Raw genomic sequence first — 22,189 nt, 5'->3', positions numbered from 1 at the left:
TTTAATCAATTGCGTTAACAGTGCACCCCTTACTTAGAAATGATAGTAGCACTCGTTACGTTTATTCCTTCGAATTGATCGAAAAAAGACAATGGATAATTCTCTATCAGGTACAATCGTATCAATAACAAGAGCCTGAAAGATATTGGCAATATCAATTAGAGTCATGTATAAAACGATCGCAGCTATATTACTAGGAATATACTATCCTGTTGAACTTTTATAAACATATTATACACGGTAATACGAAAATCTTAGGGTTTGGCTATTTGTTGCATTTGAGTAATTGAATTGCTCCACTTGCTTTTCTGGGGTGGAATCGTACTATTTTAAATAAAATTTATCTGTGCATTGATACCTTATTAAAGATTCATTTGCCATTTAGAAAACGAATGAGAAGAAATTATTAGAAAATTGTATGAAAATTTTATCCCATATGTAAGCATTTCAAAATTATATCCAAAATGTTCTCGAAAAGTTGGACACAAGTTATTCCATCTGTTTTCAGAATGACGATACGTTATTTTAATAACAGAGCTATGTTCTCCAGTGTAATAAGAGTACAGCTATACGTTTGTCGTCTACCAATCTCAAAAGTTAAATTCATTCACAGCTGCGCGGTGATAAGTCCTGAATGTACCATGAAACTATGCACTTCAGTCGCTGGTACGTAAGACTATCTATACGTGTACGTATATTACACAAAAAGAAGAATCTACGTCATAATAATGATTAATTAATTTTTTTGTGTCTTACACTATGAAAATCTAAAAGACAAGCTATAAAAATGTCTTATTGTTTCTATTCATTAGGTTAAATAATTAAATAAATTTTTATGATTGAACGTGATTACTTTCCTACGGTATTTCTTAAATGTCCAACTATATTCTCGTAGTCGCCTATCCACCTGAACAAGAAGGATGGAGGTAAAGAAATCGATAAAATAAAATCGTGCTGCCAGGCGTGAGGAGACGTGCGACTAGTTAAATAAAGCGGAAGAACGAGAATGGATTATTTGTCTTTTCTATTTTCATTTCAGCAGGCGACAAGCTCGTTGACAAGCATAATGCGGTCTCTCAATGCGGACTGACCTTAATCTACTTACCAGCCTCCTCCTATTTCACCTGCTCATGTACGCTAACCATCCCTCGTATACTCCACCCCTACGACTCACCGTCATCTCTCTTCCTCAGCCCCTCTCGCACTATACTCCAGTATACATATACGCCCTTTTAGGCCCTTTTCTTTTTCCTTATCCATTTCGTTCATGACTTGACTATTATATCGTAGCGATATTCTAAAGTTATAGCGGACATCCTGCTGACGGAAGAACTTTTTGAAAAGTTACTGATTTTACTGAAAAATCGTGATAAACTTGAAGTTTCTCCTTTATTTAAAGTTCCACGTAAACTTGTACTCCGATGTATTATAGTATTTATAATATAATGTATACGTGGACTACAATGATGAAAAAATATAACTATTTCCGAGTACAAGATTTATCTAGGGAAATGGTGTCTGAGATGGAATGAATGACGTGTTATTCCCTATAACGTTTCAGATATCTTTCCTCTAGATACATTTATGTACGGTTTTATTTATTCAATTATGTTTGATAATTACATTTGTATCGTATAATTTGACTATTTCATTTTCATATTAATTCCTTGCATTTCTGGATTTATATAGTTGCTATTCGTCCAATTGATGTGGATCCTCGTTAACGAAATGAAAAAATGTATAATAATTGTTATAGCAACTTCGAGACTACATATCTTGGGTTTTGATGAGAATTGACCTTTACCGTCCACCTAGTCGTAATATCGTGCATCTTGCTAGACCAAGAAAAGTGCCTGAGGTTACATGAACATTGAATGATCGATAAAATATCTATCTGTAATATCAAGGCTGAACTTCTTGCAATCGATGTCTGTGATTCGAAATATTCTGTATTTTAAAAATTAACTCATCCAATATGGCACTGATTATAAGGAACAAATTGATAATTAGGCGCATTTCTACGTGAAGGGGTAAGGCACGTTCGAAATCATCCTTAAAGGTCATCGAACTATTTTAAAACAATAGATACAAATTTAGATACTGAAACAATATTTCCAGAGAGAAAATTTTGTAAAAATTACTAATAGCTACATATTTTTGAAAAAAAATTCTAAATGCTCTTTGTGTGTATTTTACTAGCAAAATGACAAAACACAGGAGAATGATTGCTCAAGAGATAGTCTTTTCTTTTTTTGAATATGAGTTTTATTCGAAAAATTATAAAATCAAGCAGTTTTGAGTGTTATATACTCCCGGGAAAATTCCATAAAATTAAATATTTCTGTACAAGTAAAACAAAATGTTATTTATTGTTTCATTGAATAGCAATCCAGACCGTACGCGTGTACAAGATCTTGACGTCATGTGCCTAAAACGACAGAGTTGGATAATAGATATACGAGTTATATCCTAACAAAATATAAATTCTACAGAAGTTCAGTTTGGTTTTATTAACGCTATAATAACAGTAAAAATTCTCATTTATTAAAATTTTGACAATTCAGTTGATGCGCTGTCGCCTGGGCCAAAATCGTGAGGAACCTTCTTTTAAATCGTTAATCTGACGTTGAAAGTCCCAGGTCTCGTTCGCTATACAACCGTAATAATCAACGTGGGCGCAAACACGAATACAATGATCCTAAAAACAGAATGAAGCATTCCACTTCGGCAGACACAGGGATTCCTTTTACAACAACCAATACGTTCAGTAGCTTTTGTTATATTTTTATGGAGTTACATTTTTTACGATGGATCACAAATCCTGTATAAATGGGTATAATACAAAAGTACATATATACTCGGTATTATCATTGATTTTATATTAGAAATGAATATTCTACATATTGACAATCATATTGTGTTATATGTTTTCAGTATCTTTATTTGTATTTTAATAGGTTTTTAGAAAATCAATAGAATTAATATTAACGCACTAAGCATTTAAAAGTTTTTATACTGCACCACTTCGCAGGAACGATATTTATGGAAACGTTATGACATTGTTTGTAGAAATGATAAAAAACAGGCAACAACCAAAGCTCCAATTGTATGATGAAAAAAATTTTTCTCAAGACAACTTTTAGTTGTGTCATACGATCGTAATTTCTTAAAACTTAAAAAGTAAGCGGACAGGAATATGATAGTTGAGGGAAAAGTTAGAACCAATAAAGATTTAAAGTTACATAGAAGCACGTACAATTAAATTATAAGAAGATAGAAAAATGTCAATAGGATGGGTGCTATCTGTTACTTAAGATAAAAACTGATTAAATCAATTATGGGAGTCTAACAAAGCTTAAAGCCATAAACTGACGTATGATAGCGAAGAGTAATCCTTGAGATAACTGAATGTATTTTGTTTCGGTTATCGCGTTTAGTATAACATATAGGCATGAACTCAGTCAGGAAAACCAATCAGTCATAAGTCATATATATATAGGTATAGACTTGATGTCTGTTCTACAAAATACGGCCAAACTAACGATTAAACTTTCCTGCATCTGGTCCCAATTAAGGTTCGAATGTCAAAAAAAAAACAACATGGCGACTAACGAACCGAAACAACCCGATCCAATTTGACTGAAGAACTTTTCGCTTTTGAAATTTTACCTCGAAAATTAAAAGGTCTATTGATATGTGATTCCATTTCTACGCTGTTGAAAAGCTATTAATAAAATTGGCCATCATGTCAATTGTATATGTGTATTATATGATAAGAGGCAACAACGAGAGCTTAAATTACATCACAAAATCCTGTACTCTCTTATATACGTATAGGTTCAATAAATAACAAAAAAGTCATAACTGAAAAGAGAGATTTTCTGAAATATATTAATACGTATATTGAAAATTGGAAATAATATATATTTCTTATTCTTGTGCATATTATGATATTTATCTTGTCATTGCGGTCGATAAAAAATTTTTCAGTATATTTTGGTCTTTCCGTTGCCTAGTTAATCTTATAAAGAGAGAAACAGTGTGATATATTTTGTTTATATATTTATTCACTTGTTACCCGTAAAAAATACTGTCAATGGTTCATAATGATTGCTGACAAAATAATAATTCGAAAATAACCTCACTATATGTTATCATAACTTAATTATGTCTATTCTTTGTTATTACATTTCTCAAGTTATGCACTCATAATCCATACTTTTTCACATGACCCATAAATTACCAATAATAATGATTCGCCACATATGTGCTACGTACTGTACACCACCTACGTTGAGATTCGCCAGAGGCCCATACGATAATCGGACGCTCCTCGAAACCAGTTTTCCCCTTAAGATGTCCAGTTTAATTGTAAAGTCACTAGGTGTTCGTCGAGATGACGATATGAATTGGAATATTAAACAGCCGCCTATATATGTAGAGAAATTTAAACAGAAACCCAAAGGCGTTGTTTTTAAAACTGATTGTACGAGGGTGGAATGAAAAGTTTCCGGCTTGATAAAGAAAAACAACTTTTTTCGACTATTTTTGCTTTATTTTTCAACATAATCTCCATCAAGACTAATACATTTTTCATAACGGTGCTCTAATGCAGTGATACCATTTTTATAGTCCGATTCATCAAGTCCCTTAAAATATTAATTTACAGCATCGATGACCTCTTTCTTGCTATCAAATTTTTTACCTCTGAGCCATTTTTTAAGGTTAAGAAACAGATGATAGTCGCTGGGGGCTAAATCTGGTGAATACGGTGGTTGGGGGAACAATTCAAATTTGAATTCGTTGATTTTAGACATCGCAACGGCCGATGAATGGGTAGGTGCGTTGTCATGGTGAAACAAGATTTTTTCATGTAAGCAATCGAGACGTCTTGATCAAGTAGGCTCTTAAATGTATACTAACAGAGCAATCGACCTGAAAATTTATACATATACAAGCTAATGAGACATAGTACTATAGAATAAAAGCGAAAAATTAGACCTGCTGGTGCCATCTCTAGGTCTGGCCAAAAACTTTTCACCCTACCCTCGTATATCAGGGAATATCATACCTATCGTTTATTTGTATTTTGGCTTTAGTGATTTGTCTAAGGTGTTGTTCTTACGAGGTCCAACAGGCGACTCAACTTTTGTAATGAGGAGTGACCGAATCTGGCGACATTTGCTACTAACCATTGTAAGAACATGTAGTTTCTTACAATAGTTCTGGAGTTCCTATTTATTTTTTTTGCATTGTAGTTCGTAATAATAGAAAGAATTCACGTGACAATTTCTCTTCCACATTTTCTACATTTTGCAGTTTCATCTATGCCACCAGAAGAACTATGTTATTACAACTTATACAACGACTCACTATAGCGTACACTCATTTGTCAGTGGAGTCAGTTATCATATACGTATACATATACAACATGGGCATTCATACATACATATATGTAGCCGTATGAAGATGAAGCTGATATAAAACAGAACAGACTCTTTTGATTATTCGTGTACCTAATACTTGGACCATTACTTCGTTGAATGCTCGTGATGAACTAGAAAATCTGAAAATATGAGCCACTGTTCAGAAATCTGTATACACATATTATGTTGTTTTTCTTATTAGACCCATATCGGGTAGTGCATGCGATGTGTATATCGTGCAAAAAATTAGAAAAATGTCTTAAAACAAAAAATTATATGAAGCATAAATGTAAAAATTTACAATAATGTATGAAACGTTTGGCTAACTTACTCAAAACCGATTATCAAATTACAATTTTTTTACTGTATTCAAAATTGTATATAACATTTTATTTTATACTCACGCCATCGATACGATTCAAATTTTAAATTATTACTTGAAATTGTCGAGCTTCTACAGAAACAGTATAAAATTTGTAGCTTATACAAAAAGTTAAAAAAAACATATATATTTGTATGCATATCTCTATGACGTGCCGCGAAATGAAAAGCTGTTCTCGTCATATGCTGAATATACATATTTTAAGCTACATGGTCCGCGTAAATTAAAACTTTTCTGACGTTCTGTTGTAAGAATCGTACTGCATACATAATCTATTCTACTTAAGAGTTTGAATTCCAGTTTTCACCTTGTGATATATCAATGCAAAATTATTTATGAGTTTTTATCTTCAACGTTCACCCTGTATACACGATGTGCATAGAAGAATATATGCTGATAGAAGGACAATAACGTTAATCAGAGCCACTTATTTTCATAGTAAATAACTTATATATTTAGTATTGATACGCATGTAATCACTTAATCTGTAATAATCAATAGGATGGAATGATAATATTGGATATATCATGAAGTAAAGTTATAGCAGTATATTGAATATATTGTAACAGTATATGTATTGTAACAAAAATGTTACTGCAGCTCCTCCCCGCCTCCTAGCTCGATGGTACCACTCGCTTCAAGCATTACATATTCCGTATAGTATCGTTTATTGTTTATTTTTAGCGTTTCAAAACCATTGTATTTAGAATAAGGCCCCTTCCCTTCACCCTCCCCTTCAACTCCATTTCCCTGGGGCACTGGCTCGGAGACATCGAGGACCATCTACAAGACCCAACAGCCACCACCGGAAAAGGTTCGAAAGAGCGGTTACGTTGCCTAGTTATCGGAATGCAGGGTTGGCATGGGCAGGAGCTGATGGCGACCGTTGATGGCGACCACCACGTGGGGAATTTGAGACCAGATAGACACCCTGACGACGTACATATGTGCAGTTCCCGGTGCAGTCCCGTCACACGGGTAGTCATGAGGCCCGTGTGACAAGGGTTGAGCCTTTCCCTCCAACTCCGCGGACGTGCCCGGGTGGAGATTTGACTGACTATGGAGGATGCCATGTTGCCCGGCGCGTAAGCAACATAACAGCGAGTCGGTCAAGACACCACCGTACCACCCAGCCGCGAGGCCCTGAGAGTCCCACCAGCGCGTAGCCTTCTCAGCTCAGCGGTCCAGCTTCTCCCCGAGAGCCTGGAGGCCCGTCAAGGGAAACGAGGACTGGGAATCGTGAAGACCTCTTCACTTCGAGCCAGGGTATCGTTAGCGATAGGGTGAATTTTGCGAATTGAGTGAGAATGAAAGTGTGCAATTTTTTGGATTATATCGAGTCTTGCGGATACGTTTGAGTGAGTACCTTGAGTGCTTGATTGAGCTTCCCCCCCCCCCACACCCTTTTCTTTTTGCGCCCTTATATTTTCTAAAGCCCTTCTGGATTATAGCGAGACGTCCCACGTAGACCTGCATTTTTGCGACAGTATCTTTTTGAGTTCTAGACTGGCCTTCTGCCCCCCAATGCGAGGCCGAGTAGTATATTGCGTGCGACGTATAGTTTAGCATTTTGCGCCCTTCTCATCCCTCCATTCCCATTTTTTGAGTATTGTACATCCGATGTAATTCCTAAGAAGCCATTGAATTCGGGAACCTTCCTCCCTGTGACACCTTCCGCCTCCTCCCCAACTACCGTGTCATCGTGTAGAGTAAACATTCGATGACCGTGGGTCACTCGCCAGCTCGACGCCGTCACAATAGCTGGCGCCCAAACTATTATTGGATTTGACAATATTTAATGCTGGTAACACCTCCTCTCAATCCAGCCCCCTTGTCCATCAGTCCGTTCCCCGTTTTCCGTTCCCCCTCCCCAGCACACCATTTAAAGTCCTGTTGCGACATTGCGAGCTCCTGAGCAACCTGTTCCTTTTTGTTATTGTTTTCATTTCTGAGTTATCTAGTTTTAGTCTAGTGCGTATCTTTAGTTCTGCTTTTTCTTATAATAGCGATCCCTTTATTTTATTTCCTATTTCTCTTCTTTTTCTGTATGGGCACTTTGTTAATTATATTCTTTCTTTTGCATTCTATCCCGTGTTCCCTTTCTTTGTGTTCACCCTCCCCGTTAGCGATAGATGAATTTGCGCTGACTCTGGGTTAATATAACACAGATTACGTCACAATATGTATACATATACTGCATTATGTTAAAATGTCCTTGTTATCATAACATAACATAGCATTATAGTATTAGACGCTTTTATTCTAATACATACTGCGTGCTGCTAAATCAATCAAAATGCATTGATTTTCACAAAGCTAATATTGAACAAATACCATTATACATATTATGTACTCAATAATGGAAGCGCACAATTTATTTCCTAAATGAAATTAATAGACGCTTGGTTATAGACACTTGCCTGTCGGCTCCAGCTTTTGGAATGATGCTCCATTACGCAAGTTTTTTTTTTTCAAAACTATAACAGCTAAAAATAATTGCAAAAAATGAAAAATATGCATAACAGTTATAATTCGTCACCTGATATACTATGTCTCGCGATTAGAATAATTCACGTGGAGGTTGAATATGGCAGTTGTAATTTGTAACGAGTATCTAATAAATCATTAATGTTCATCTTACAATGTACATGTATCGACAAATATAAGAAGTGCCTGATAATAGTTTATATAATGTTAAAATACTATGAAATAATTGAAATGGCAGGTAACTTAATCCGCTGAATTCTGTGGGCTGTTTCAGATTCTGCATGGTATTCATGTGCCTGGTGCTTTCGGTATTCAGCACGATAGAGGAATACGAAAAAGAAGCTGGAGTTTTACTCTTCTACATGGAAATGGTGGTCGTCGTGTGGTTCACTTTGGAATTTTGCTTGAGGTAAATCATTCAGATTTATATATTTTCATAAAATATCATTACCTTTAGCCAACTAATGTCAAGCCTTCTTGCCGGTTCACAAATATACCTTATATTGAATTTTTTATTGGAATCTAAGCAAAACCCGAAAACTTGAGTACCTTGAGTACCATCGATTAATCACTTGATTACACTGTTTATGGAAAATGTATCGTAATAATTTCAATCGCACGAACAAAATCAATACACGAAAACCAAAATCCATTTGCTGATATTACATTTAACTTTCGGGCGATCTAAACATTTTTTATTCCATAGCGTGCCAAAATAGGTCAAATTTGACCGGAATAGTTATCTTTAGTTTTTCAATGCTGAACAAAACGATGTAACTCCATTCAAGTCATTATAACCTGATGTGAACTGAACATACTTGAGTTAGTTCGGACTGCAGTTGCTAATTGGAAATACCAGATGTGTCATAATGGATAAATTTGTGTGAAATAAACTTTGTCTCAAACTTCATCATCTAAAATGATGACAGACTGACAGATCGGATGAATCTGAAAAAGATGCCGTTTCTGTAGATGAGGACGACGACAGTATTATTTCAAGCCCCTGTTAAAAATAGTTATTTATAAATTATTGAATAAACGATTTTTTTCCACTTCAGTACAGGTCTTTACCTTTATTTTCCCAAAGGGTCTTCGACTTATCTCTTAAAAAAAAAAAGACTAACTTTTTCGTAAAAAACGAATTTAACATTTTTCTTTTTTGAAAAAACCTATTTATCTATGTGACAATGTATTTTTACGCTTTCGCGAATGAAATATTCAAATTCCTAGGGGAGTTCTAGCCCATTTTTATACCGTTATCGATCAAAAAAGATTAAGCCAGAGAGAAGGAATTACGATTTAAAAAAGTAAAAACCATATTTGCACCCGTGTGGTCTCTAGGTCATTGGAAAGAGGTGTGGCCTCTGGGGGTTAATGTTACAGCAGAAATGTGCGTGGATTACATAATATCCATGCGAATGCGAATATTAAGTAGACTCGACTTAACATCCCGTAATGCTAATTTCGTTCTATCACATTGAATTCTGACGTCAATCCCGTCTAATCCTCCCCTCTGACCTCAGGTCGTTTACATGTGTCATATCAGCCTTCCAACGTGCCGCAATAAAATTGTTTATGCCGGTTTTTCGAAATCGACGGCTACTTTTAGCCTTACCAAGTTGACAAAAATAAAGGGGAACGTGGGGGTGGTAGAGGGAGGTGTAATAGGTAGGAAAGATGCTCCAAATTACGACATTCAAACATTATATTCCCAACATTACATTCTCAACGATCACTGACTGCACAATAACTTCAATCTCGACACATACAATAGTAGTCAGTAGTGGAAGTCAACTATTATACCTGATCAAAGCTGCGGCGAGCCAATTTCCCTTCGGCCAATGACTGTACATCCGGACTCATTCTTCTCGGTAGTCGCTAGTTTCGGAGTTCCACGAATTGCGCAATGAAGGAAGTTTTCGTCTTCTTCAGGAAGAGAATCGATTAGCTATAACGTTGATCCGTGGTACGCGAGCCGATTATCGATTTCAAATTGGCCCAGTAATCAGGCGACTCTCGGGCTACGGAAAAGTAAGTGGACGGATTATGACCCTTACCGCATGACATTATCGATCCGACAGTCCAGACATTCAAGGAATTAGGATGTGCGGCATGTCATCGTTAAATTTCATGTACAAGTCCTGCGAGCAAGCTCTTCGATGATTTCCATTTCCTCTCCTTTTTTCCTCACTCAGAGTCCATAGAAACATGATCTGCACTCATTACTTTTACATCTGCACCCTCAAGATTCTTCAACCCACACACCATAAATACCATGTGGTCTTCGAACTAGCATCGATGTCCGATGTTAATTCGCTCACGGTAAAAAAGAGATTGATTTCGAGTCGCCAGTATCACCCGAAGCGGTTTTCGACTTCCGGCAATCATGAGACTATTGGTTGATCTTGTTTACCTGGTGGTGTAACGGGGTGAGGCTTCCGCGCACTGCACGGCAAATGCGGCGGTGTCTTAATTCTAGATATTTCTATGCTTAAGGATAAGAATCGGGTAGGAAGTTCTTTATTTATGTGAGCCTAGGCCTATGCTCTCTATGGGAATTGTGCGTTATACATTCAGGCTAAGTCCTAATTGCTTATGCAACTGACTATGGATGCTGATAGATTACATCGTGGTGGTTTAGGACGCGAGGTAAACTCTAGAAAACATGTGCAATGGGTCCGGTGTAAACCGATTATGGCTCAGACGAATGCCTGAAACTGTATTTACACGGATAGTTTGGTACGGTTTACGGAAACTGATGTTACTACGGACTACTTCTCTAACGACATTCATGTTTTCACCAGTAGGCGGCACATGACTATGCTTACGGAGTTTCGTTATCCCATTCGTAATACTTACAATTAGACTCATTTTTCAAATGATACTTACATTACCAACTATTCGCATTATATAATGACTTTTCTCAATATTTCTTAGATTTTGTAACCTCTATAAAGATTCGACGTAAAATTGAGAAATATTTTTTCTTTTTCAGACTATGGTCATCAGGATGTCGTTCCCGGTATCAGACAGCGATTGGACGATTAAAGTTCCTACGTCGACCATTCTGTATAATCGGTGAGTAGCTTAAGTCGTATTAATCGCCTGTTTGGTAAGGTTTGATTGGTGCCGAAGATTGTGAAATTTAACGGGAGACTTCAACACTTTGTACTCAACGAATCACCCACTTGGATATTTTCGAAGCAATTTTCTTTTAACCTTTTCTTTTCCCTGTTTCTCCTACACGCTAGTCTTCACTTTATTTCCACGTCTCGAAGCTTCCACGAGAAGTGGGAAATTTTGGAGGATATCCCGAAAGCCGTTAAAAGTTTAATGTCGATCTTGGCTTGCGAAATTGCATAATCTCGTCTGCGATGGAAATGCTACCTTTTCAAATAGCGTTGAATTTCTCATTTTGAGGGAAGGAACGAACTACTGGTTAAATTCCTTTGGCTTTTTACTCCGAATAATAATGCACGAAATTCTTACATTTTGCATGGTACTATCTGGTACAAACGCGCGTTTAATTTGGCTTTAATTTTCCTTCTACATTTCGTACTTCACTCCATTGAAATACGTAATACAGTACCATTGTCGGTTCACGAGTTCAATCTGGTTTTTGATAGTTCGCAAGCAATGCAACCCTCTAGCAAATCACATTTGATTTTTTATAAGATATCATAAATATATGTTAAAATCTAAAAATAAAATATATTTAGTGCAAAAGCACGCGTATCCATACTTCGTAACATACATTTTATGCAGTGACAAGTGTGCCTTGCTAGAGACTCCATTGGCTTTAGACCTGTCAAAACAAAACATCGAACTCGTGGATCGACTATAGCTCGGTGTAAGTGAATGTTAGGTTATTGGTATAGGGTTTTAAAAAATTGGAGTCCCCCTCATTACACAACGAGCTCAGGAATCGCGGATACCACGTAAGCCCTCAAGGGGACACTATGAGATTCTGATTGGTTGGTTTCCTTACGCTTACGTCTTACGTCGTTACGTTATTGTGTGTGTGAAAGGCTTAAGTGGTATCTTAAGCGTCGCCTCTCCTCGTTATAAGCGAAACACGTATGATTTCACGTAATCGCTTATTCCATTATAACGAGAGGTATGCACAAACGTTAGGTGTTTCTGATGCACAGAGTTTAAATGGAGGAAGGTGTAAAGCTTGACCAAGCGGAGCTAAGGAGAATTTGCTTCTAATGAGTTTGTTTATAATGAGGTAATACTATCCGTATAATAGATAGGGCAAACAATCGCTAGAGTAATTTTCATGTTATTGAGGTCTGAAGGTTTTATTTTCCTAACATCACTTATTCATTGCAATGATTCAATTCGTGAAAGGGGACGAATCCTTATAGAAAAATAGAGATTTAAACTGACCTTTTCCTCTATTTATCAGTTATAACTGAAGAAACTGTAGACTATATTCGACCGAGTTAGGCCAAGGCGAAGTTAACATTATGATCCTGACATGCTGATCTAATTTCGTGACTTTTCTGTCTGATTAAAATACAGAGACAATTTCGTTGTCTATTTTTTGTTTTAAATGCCATGTTGTGTCAGCATCTACTTTCCGGTATCTAAATCTCTATGAAACAATAAGAAGGAGGAAAAAGATAGCAGAGGAGGTATAAAAATTAAATTGCCTCTGTAATTTATTTTAGTATAAATAGGGATACTTGAATTAACAAAATACGCTCAATATAACATACAACAAAAATGCATTGAGTATAATTTATATTTTCTGAGTATATTACACCTTAGTTGGAGAAAGAATAATAGAATTTTCTTTTACCTATGTTATCATTGTCAAATACCGACTTGACAAGGAGGTCAATGAGATAACAAAGTATTTGTGCTAAAGTGAAATCATTATATAAGATTCATATTTCGAGAGAGACTGGGTGAAAAAAGGCACAGAGAAGGCATGAAAGGAAAAATAGAATTAATGGGAACTCAGAAAATGGAAAACTGAAATGGTGTATTGTACAGAAAATGGTAATCAAAAGGGAACGGCGGTTATTAAAAGCTTATCAACGATGAAGAAAAATTAAAAGAAAAGAAAAGAGGACCTGTGAATATCGGAAGTGCCAAGTTTAAGTAAGTTCGTTATTCGTTGTAATTTTGTTCCAGACTGCGAATACCAAAATTGATTGTGATGGAAAAGTTGTTACGAACAAAATTATGGGGAATATGCAAATGTGCAATGAAAAAGGGATGAAGCTATAATCTAACTAGCTCCACTTGATTGACTTACGATAGGGTTAAAGTTTCTTTATAAAAACGTCATATCGCTGGAATATAGTAAAAAATATGTATTTTTTATTAATATTATGTATATCTTGAATATACCATTTTTTGCCGCATTGTCGTTTACCAAAAATATGTCTGTATATTTTATATACTTACTACATGTGCCGGTTATTCTGTTTTTCAGATATATTGTCACGCGGATATATTTTTGCGCGTAATTTTTCGTTCCGTATCTTAACGTTTATAAAAAGTGCTATGATGATTTTTTCAGGTCGCACTTATGACTTACATGTATCCTACAGAATATGTACGCGTAGGATATATGCTTCCTCGTAAAATACAGCAAAATTTATGTAAAATATACTTTACGTATATTCGAGATATATTTAATGAGATAGAAATTGATCTATTAAAGATATAAATTTATATAACAAAAAATTATGTTTTTTCCTATATTCCACATTAATTAATTAATCCAATTAATCTGACTATATCTCTGGCATAGCACGTTACTATTTTGAAATATTTATAAATAACTAAATTCATCGTATTCATATAAAGAAACTTTTGCGCGGTTCATGTTTAAAATATTTGTACTTAATTTACTAAATAATATGAAATAGCAAAAATATAATTTTTTTAAATTAACAAATTTTTAAACTACTTAATATTTTTTCATGACTGATGTATCTTCCCAAGTCGAGATCTAAGATCTAACTAAGCCCTCTGCACAATCTACTCCTTTATAAACGCACATGTCGACACGAATATTCGATATACCTAAGGTTTATTAAACCTACAAAGGCTTATAGCGCTTAAATAGGGGTGACTTGAGACCTGACTAAAGTCGAATTTTCATTTGCGTAAAACGCAGGGTTTATAGGGCTCGCGTACTGCTTGTCGTTCCATTAGTAAATACAATTTAAGCATTGTCCAAAACGTACGAGGCCTGCTGAATTGGAAAGCCTAAATCACTCGAAAAGGTAGATCTTAAAGAAGGTCTCAAATTTTGACTTGGGTTACCTCATATTATTTTGATTATACCTATACTCCCGCCATTACGTAAATAACAACCTTTCGGAAAAATATCACAGTTTACCGTGTTAACCCTTTGTATCATGCTATATCATACTGTTATTGCACAGGATGGTATACGATAACAGCATTTCGTCATTAAAACAAATTTAGTTGTTGAACCCATAAGAATGGAGAATTGCACAATAAATGCGGATAGGACACGAATTAACAAATGCCGTGCAAATACTACATAATTAAAATGTAACTGAGGAGCGGCAAAGTGTCGTGCAATGACTACGAATTCTAAGGTTGACGTAGAGTTATCATATTAATCGCTACAGTGCCCCTAACGGGTCGCAGGTTGAGGGTGGGTTAACGAAGCGCGTTTGAACTTAGCGCGTGCGCAGTACCGCGACGCGATAGAATTACCGCAGTGCCTATCGGGCCATGACCACCGCGGTATGGACGTTATGGACGGTCCGCAATGCACGGAAGTTGCGTTTTTCGCGATTTATTACGATTTTTCAGCACCGTGCTATCGTAAGGGTACGGTCCTGAAACTGTCGAGGGTGAGTAATTAAAAGTAATAGTTTATTTGTTAAATCAACTATTCGTATAAATTTATCGAACTTTGTTTTTTATTGGATGTATCACTCGGAATCCACGGATACTATCGGCACTCACCAATTTTTATCAATTCTGAATTCGTAGAGATGGGGATTTAAGAAATATTATTGAAAGGTTAAAAAATGCTGAGAGACCATCGCAATACAATTATTGCATGAGGAACATTAATATGTATATATGTATACAATATATTTTTTATTTTGGCAGGTTTTGTTTTATTTAAGTATTTCTGTACGGATTTTGAAAAACCATAAGTGAATGGTTATACTTGACTCCCTATGAACAGTAGAAGTTCGTACAATTAGTAAGTTGAAGATATATGTATTTGCGATTTTATTTACAACATTTGAAATCGTCATTTGATATTTTTATAGGAAAATAATTAGGGTTTGACATAAGTACATATAGATATTGTGTTTCATAATAAAAAATGTTAGGATAGAACTCTTATACGAGTTTGGCATAAGTGACGGCCGAATTTGCTTACCGCAAAACTTTTATAGAATAGACGACTTTTACTGTGGCATTGGATATTTTAATTAAACTGTACTTAACAGGATATTAATATTATTCATTTTTTAATTTGGTAAAAGTTTTTCATTTAACATTATACTTAGCTTATTGTAAAAACATCTAATTAGTTATAAAAGAGAGCTTTTATTAAAATTAGTTATATTATCTACATCTAGAAATATTCTGTTCAATTCAAGCCTGACCTTTTCCAGTTATTCTTAACATCTGATAATTTAGGAATAAATTCAAACAGACATTTGAGCAAAATTGACAGTATCGGATCTGAAATTCGTTAGGAATACGTGATTGTTAACACATAAAGGAAATAAAAGAAATATTATAATGATTTATTAATCACATTCATATCTACTATTTCTTCTTCTTCTTCTTCATCCTATTGGCTTTATGCTTTAATATCTACTATTCGATTGTCTTTATCGAACCATCGAATCTAGCTAATTAAACAGCTTGAGACATTACTTGTAAGAAAAAAAATATCTGGTTCAAATAACACGGACCCATACTCAAGAATCGACCATGCCAAAATTACAAGTGTTAATAATTCTTTGATTGTAATCTCATGAAAAATTAATTATAAAAAATTAAGATACCCCAATCCCATCCTTGAAATTCCCAATATTGAGCTTCAGCTCAGACACTAATTAAGCCAGCTATTCTAATCAGTTTCTAGCTCGAACAAAATTAGAACGCGAGATGAAACTGTTCGAAATGACTTCGAATAATTTCGGTACAGATATCACGGCAAGACATGGACAAAGATACTGAAATTATATTTTACGGATTAGTACGCTTCTTCTTATCCCTTATTAAGGGTAAATTTTGCAATTTACTGTCGGAACTGCAGGTATAACTTTGTCTCACTTAGCTACATGCAGATAAACAGGGAGGAGACGATAATCGTAGTACTGGCAGTAAATTTCTGAACGTACCCCAGGAAGCAGCTCTTGTTAGCCAGATGTTAGCCAGTTGTAGTTGTTAACTCGTTGCTAGGTTGTCTATCAATTATCAGGGACGTAGAACGTACCAACCGCCAAAGATCCGTCGCTATCAGATAGGCTGTGCAGTTTGTGCGGATGGGGGCCATCAACAGTGTTGAAGAGTAATCACCAAGAATGTATAGTTGGAGCTAATTAGCCGTGCTGCCATCTAAGAAGGAATGAAAAAATTTAATTGCAATCCCTCGGGTTGAGGTTGCTAATTGGACAGGAACCACTCATCACCAGTGACATTATCTATGACCCAGATTTTACTCGAGATGGTTCGTTCTCGTGGCTGCTCGTCTCGGGAAAACAATACTGCTTAACCTAACCTAACCCGTTCTTGTCGAACCTCACCTCACATCAGATCACCGTACCAAAGCTTGGTATGCCTTGTCTGTCGGTGCCTTGATATAACCAAACCAAACTTTAACCGACCTAACCTACCCGTGAACGTAGACTAAAAATAAACTCTAAGGATAACAGAGACACTGTCTAATGGGTTGACCTTTTCGAAACGTTGGCAAAACATTGTTTTGATTCCATAAAAGTAACATACTTTACACAAAGTATATCTAGAAATGAGCATTCAGATAATGTGACAGCACTTTATTGAGTAATCACGTAAATTATGAAGACGGTGAGAATATAAAATTAAGGAGGAACCGTAGTCATCGGCGAATTTCTGAGCGATGGTGCTGCTTTGCGTTGTGGCAAAGCGTGAAAACATGCGTGACGTACTTGACAATACTTTAACACGCTGTCCTAGGCCGTAGAACTGTCGTAGGACCCTCAGGCTTTAGTAGTGCTCGCAGCACTATATATTTATTTGTACCATATGAATTTTCTAAAGAATTATCAAAAAATCAGGAGTCCCCAGGAACCGAAGTTCTATCGGAAAACTTTCATTGAATCAAATACAATAAATTATTCAGAGTGCACTCCGTGATTCGATTTTTTGGTGTGAATTTCTCCTCGCTTTGAGTTCTTGCTCGTGTGAATAACCCACGCGTAAGCTCGAGAGAGTTAAAAAAAATGGAAGAAAGGTGAAAGAAGAAGAGGCAGTACAAGGTGCTTCTCCAATTAGCGCACCACGAGTGATAACGAACTAATTAAGACGTGCCGGTTTCATAGCTCGTGTTCAACCGAGTACCTTCCACTTTCTCTTTCTTCGTGGTTCTTTATATTCTCTTTTTATTACATTAACTTCATTTTTTCTTTACACTTTTTCCTCGTTTCTTCTCTTTTCTTCTTTGATCTCCTTTTCTTTTTTTTTTCCTTCTTTCCACTACTGTTATTCTAGAATTTTGTTCCTGTTTGCAATTGTTGATGTAAATAAACGTGTTTCACCACAACGGCTGGGATCACGTTTGAGTCTACACCCGCGAAAGTTGATTAGAAACTGAAATATTTACTGAATCATTGATTGGATTTCCTGTCCATTTTCACTGATTCGAAGGATCTAGGATATCGATTAAATTGACAATGCGATTAATTAACAAGATGCTCTCGAAGATAAGAGACGTAATGGATATCCGTTGGCGCGATTAAAAATCGAAGCGTCTTTCGTAAGATCTATGTACATAGCAATTATCGCAAATCCAAGTGAATAAAGACCGTGAACGAATTTTCTATTTTAGACGTAATCACAATCCTGGCGAGCTTGGTCGTTCTCGGGATGAGAAGCAGCGGCCAAGTCTTTGCGGCAAGCGCCCTTCGGGGACTGCGCTTCTTCCAAATTCTGAGAATGGTACGAATGGATCGACGTGGTGGTACCTGGAAACTTCTTGGAAGCGTGGTTTACGCCCATAGGCAGGTGAGTGACATATGTCAAAAAGATAAATACTGTTAGATCAATCTTACAACAGCACGTAAGAATGTTATCTCCTCCTTTAACTCCCACGAGACAAACGTTATGGCACTCGAAATATGGAATGGACTATTGAGTAAATGCCATGGCTGTCTTATCAATATCGATAACATGTGGATAAATGTCATGGACGAGTATCGTGCGAAAAAATCACGTTTCTCGTCTAGGCGATCTCAGACCTCGAAAGCGAAAATAACAAATATTTCAAAAAATTACGACAGAAAAGAAAAATGGATATCCGTTTTTAATTCGAACGAGTATTCGCAGTCTGATTAAAACTGTTAACTTTGCCGTGAGTGTTTCTTGAACTCCTACAACTTTGAAGAAACTTTTTCACGTGTCAGTAGTATTACGTCATGCGGTACCGTTGAGAAAAGACCCAACAGAGTCACTTCTTCGCGTGAATTATATAACGGTAAAGAAGAATTACTGAGCGAGGGAAATTTCGTAATCTCTTGAAAGAGATTAATCTTCTAACATAAATGATGAAAATGTAACTCTTGAATAAGATTGTAACCCCGCGTACCACATCGACCTCGTGGTCGGTCACGAGTTCATTATCGTTGACATCGTTGGCTGAAAAATGTTCATTTGCGGCGCTGCCGTGAGAGGATATAAATGTTGAATGAAGAGAGCTTAGGAAAAGTACGATCGAAGACTCGATTACGCAAGTTCTTTGAGTTCTTAGAAAGACGAACGAGCAGATCGGAAATTGACGTTGTTCCACATAGAAACCTGCCCCCACTCGTCACTCAGCCGTCGCTCTTTCAACTCAAAGAAGTATGTCATAAGTTACAAGTTGCGGAGTCACAGAAGACCATGAGAAAGGGGTGGAAAAAAATGAGTTTCTAAACGCCTTCTTCCTGAGCCATTATTAGAATAAAAGCACGTGTTCTTTCTTGATACTTTCAGGAACTTATTACCACGCTCTACATTGGTTTCTTGGGTCTCATATTTGCCAGCTTCCTGGTTTACCTCGCCGAGAAAGACGACGAACACTTCAACAACTTCGCCAAGGCGCTCTGGTGGGGAGTGGTAAGAAGCTCTTTTTTTCTTTACAATCGAATTTTCTTAAATAAATTACGAATTACGTCATTTTTATACTCAATATAAGTTAATTATGAGAGCAGAGGAATTAGTGAGAAAAATTATGATCCAAGCAGAAGTAGCGAAGCTAACGTACAAATGAAATATTGATATAGTCATATTCATAACTGTTCAATCAGTATAGTTATTCTATGTTTAGATTAATATTGTAATTGATCTGCATGGAAACTATTGGGCTTGTAAAGTTTCTTGAACTTTTAGTATAGTTGAGTACACCATGTATGTTGGATGGTTACGTGGTTCACTATATTTTTAATTTGTGGCAGCCTATCGTGATTTAAGATGATCTCTCCATTAGTTATTCCGGATCATGTAAATTTTAGTAATTAATCATGCTCTAGTCTGGTATAGTAAATTTCTTAAGTATGTGTTTTGAACAAATCAAATGAGCCTTGTAAAAATGGTTGAAATTGAAATAAACTTGATATCATAATCGTGTTCATGACAGATAGTTCTTATGGGTTAAAATACTCAGTTAGGATATACGTACTGTGTCTTACAATTATTAATATCGACGGTGGGATATAAACAATAGATTAATCAATAATAAAATAATAGTCGGACCAAAATGTAACAGCATTTAATTTAATTTAAATAAAATTTAGGCACGTAATCACGTGACTAAATGTGTGACTAAATGTAACCAAGATAGGTTTTCTTTTATATCGATTTTGGTTATTGGTCGTTACCCCTTTAATTGATATTGGACGACAATAAATTTATACATATAATTTCTACGCGAACTTATATCCACTCATAATTGAAAATAGAATAATTACACAGGAATGTGTGTTATATCGTTATACGTGTCTATGTAAAACTATCACTTAAATTTTCGCAAAAGAACCCATTAGTGATGCTCAAATTCTTATAGCCAGAGTCCGCAGACAAGATAAAGACACCCTATTTATTATTAAAATATTTTAATAGCTTTGCGCTATTCGATATATTGTTATATGTGTAAGTAAGTCACTAGATGCTATAATATGTTTTCTTCAACAGCGGAGAGAAAATGCTCGTTTTTGCTCCGCTCGGGAGGAGCGAAAACGGGCCATTCTCGAATGGGGAAACGTGGAAGGTTGAAAAATTGAATAGGAGTGAGGTGACATTTGCCGACGAATCCAACGACCAGCTAATACCGGGGCAATTGTTTTTTTCACGTAAGCTGTACGATGCACAGATGTTTCATTGTGATTTCTTAAGTTACCAAACTAACCTGCTTATTTGCACCGATCCAAAAATCACCCACTACGTGAAAACTCGTGTTCGCTCAGCTGTTGAAGAATAGTATATTGTGCACCGAGAGCGAAAACGGGCGTTTCTGGGCCGCGTATAAAGTTGAGGTTCCCGAGGCGAAGCCCAGGGGTTCTCAACTTTATCCAAGGCACAAACGCCCGTTTTCTCTCGCGGTTCACATACTATTTTCTTCAACAGCGGAGCGAATGCGAGTTTTCACGTAATGGGTGATTTTTGGATCGGTGCAAATAAGCAGGTTAGTTTGGTAACTTAGGAAATCACAATGAAACATCTGTGCATCGTACAGCTTAAGGCCTTCACACACAAAATTGTTTTTTTCACGTAAGCTGTACGATGCACAGATGTTTCATTGTGATTTCTTAAGTTACCAAACTAACCTGCTTATTTGCACCGATCCAAAAATCACCCACTACGTGAAAACTCGTGTTCGCTCAGCTGTTGAAGAATAGTATATTGTGCACCGAGAGCGAAAACGGGCGTTTCTGGGCCGCGTATAAAGTTGAGGTTCCCGAGGCGAAGCCCAGGGGTTCTCAACTTTATCCAAGGCACAAACGCCCGTTTTCTCTCGCGGTTCACATACTATTTTCTTCAACAGCGGAGCGAATGCGAGTTTTCACGTAGTGGGTGATTTTTGGATCGGTGCAAATAAGCAGGTTAGTTTGGTAACTTAGGAAATCACAATGAAACATCTGTGCATCGTACAGCTTAAGGCCTTCACACACAAAATGACGTAACGACGTAAGACGTAACCGTAAGCCGTAATCAGTAAGCACCATCGCACACCACACGCGTAAGGTTAAGTAAGCTACGGCCAATCACACTCAAAAAAGAATTGCGCATTTTTATCAAAATGTATCGTCATTGTACATACTATAATTTTATTTATTACAATACACTGTTGAACAATATTGCTTATGATCGCTACTCATTGCTTGCTACTCATTGCTGGTTTTATTCAATATCAAAGCACATCAAAGCCACTCGTCTCACGTATAAACAATGTTCTTTTAAGCGAGAACGCGAGAAGGTTTGTGATTGGTTGTCCGTAAGAAGTAAGCCCTAACGATTTCATCCTTACGATATTTTTCGCCACTACGGCTTACGTCTTACGGACAAAAGTGGAGGGGACAGTACTAGATTCTGATTGGTTGGTTTCCTTACGCTTACGTCTTACGTCGTTACGTTATTTTGTGTGTGAAGGCCTTTACGTGAAAAAAACAATTGCCCCGGTGGTAGCTGG

The 22,189-nt window shown here is 36.4% G+C and overlaps 1 protein-coding gene across 25 annotated transcripts in view; it reads left to right on the top strand.

The window, feature by feature from the left end:
* Positions 1-22,189, top strand: part of LOC107271374 (potassium voltage-gated channel subfamily KQT member 1) — a 116,237-nt gene that overhangs the window by 63,351 nt on the left and 30,697 nt on the right. For 24 of the 25 annotated variants that reach the window (XM_025091685.1, XM_025091868.1, XM_025091166.1 and 21 more), the window contains 4 exons: positions 8,570-8,704; positions 11,291-11,373; positions 18,356-18,531; positions 19,498-19,620. In XM_025091685.1, the coding sequence (XP_024947453.1) occupies positions 8,570-8,704; positions 11,291-11,373; positions 18,356-18,531; positions 19,498-19,620 (517 nt within the window). Of the gene's footprint in view, positions 1-8,569; positions 8,705-11,290; positions 11,374-15,015; positions 15,147-18,355; positions 18,532-19,497; positions 19,621-22,189 lie in introns of those variants that run through there. The other variant, XM_025091812.1, reaches the window with a different exon arrangement.

This window comes from Cephus cinctus, unplaced genomic scaffold (assembly GCF_000341935.2).
Source record: "Cephus cinctus unplaced genomic scaffold, Ccin1 Ccin1_scaffold0008, whole genome shotgun sequence".
In the NCBI taxonomy this organism is placed as follows: domain Eukaryota; kingdom Metazoa; phylum Arthropoda; class Insecta; order Hymenoptera; family Cephidae; genus Cephus; species Cephus cinctus.
The sequence above is the reverse complement of the archived record's forward strand: the minus strand, read 5'-3'. Positions and strand labels throughout refer to the sequence as shown.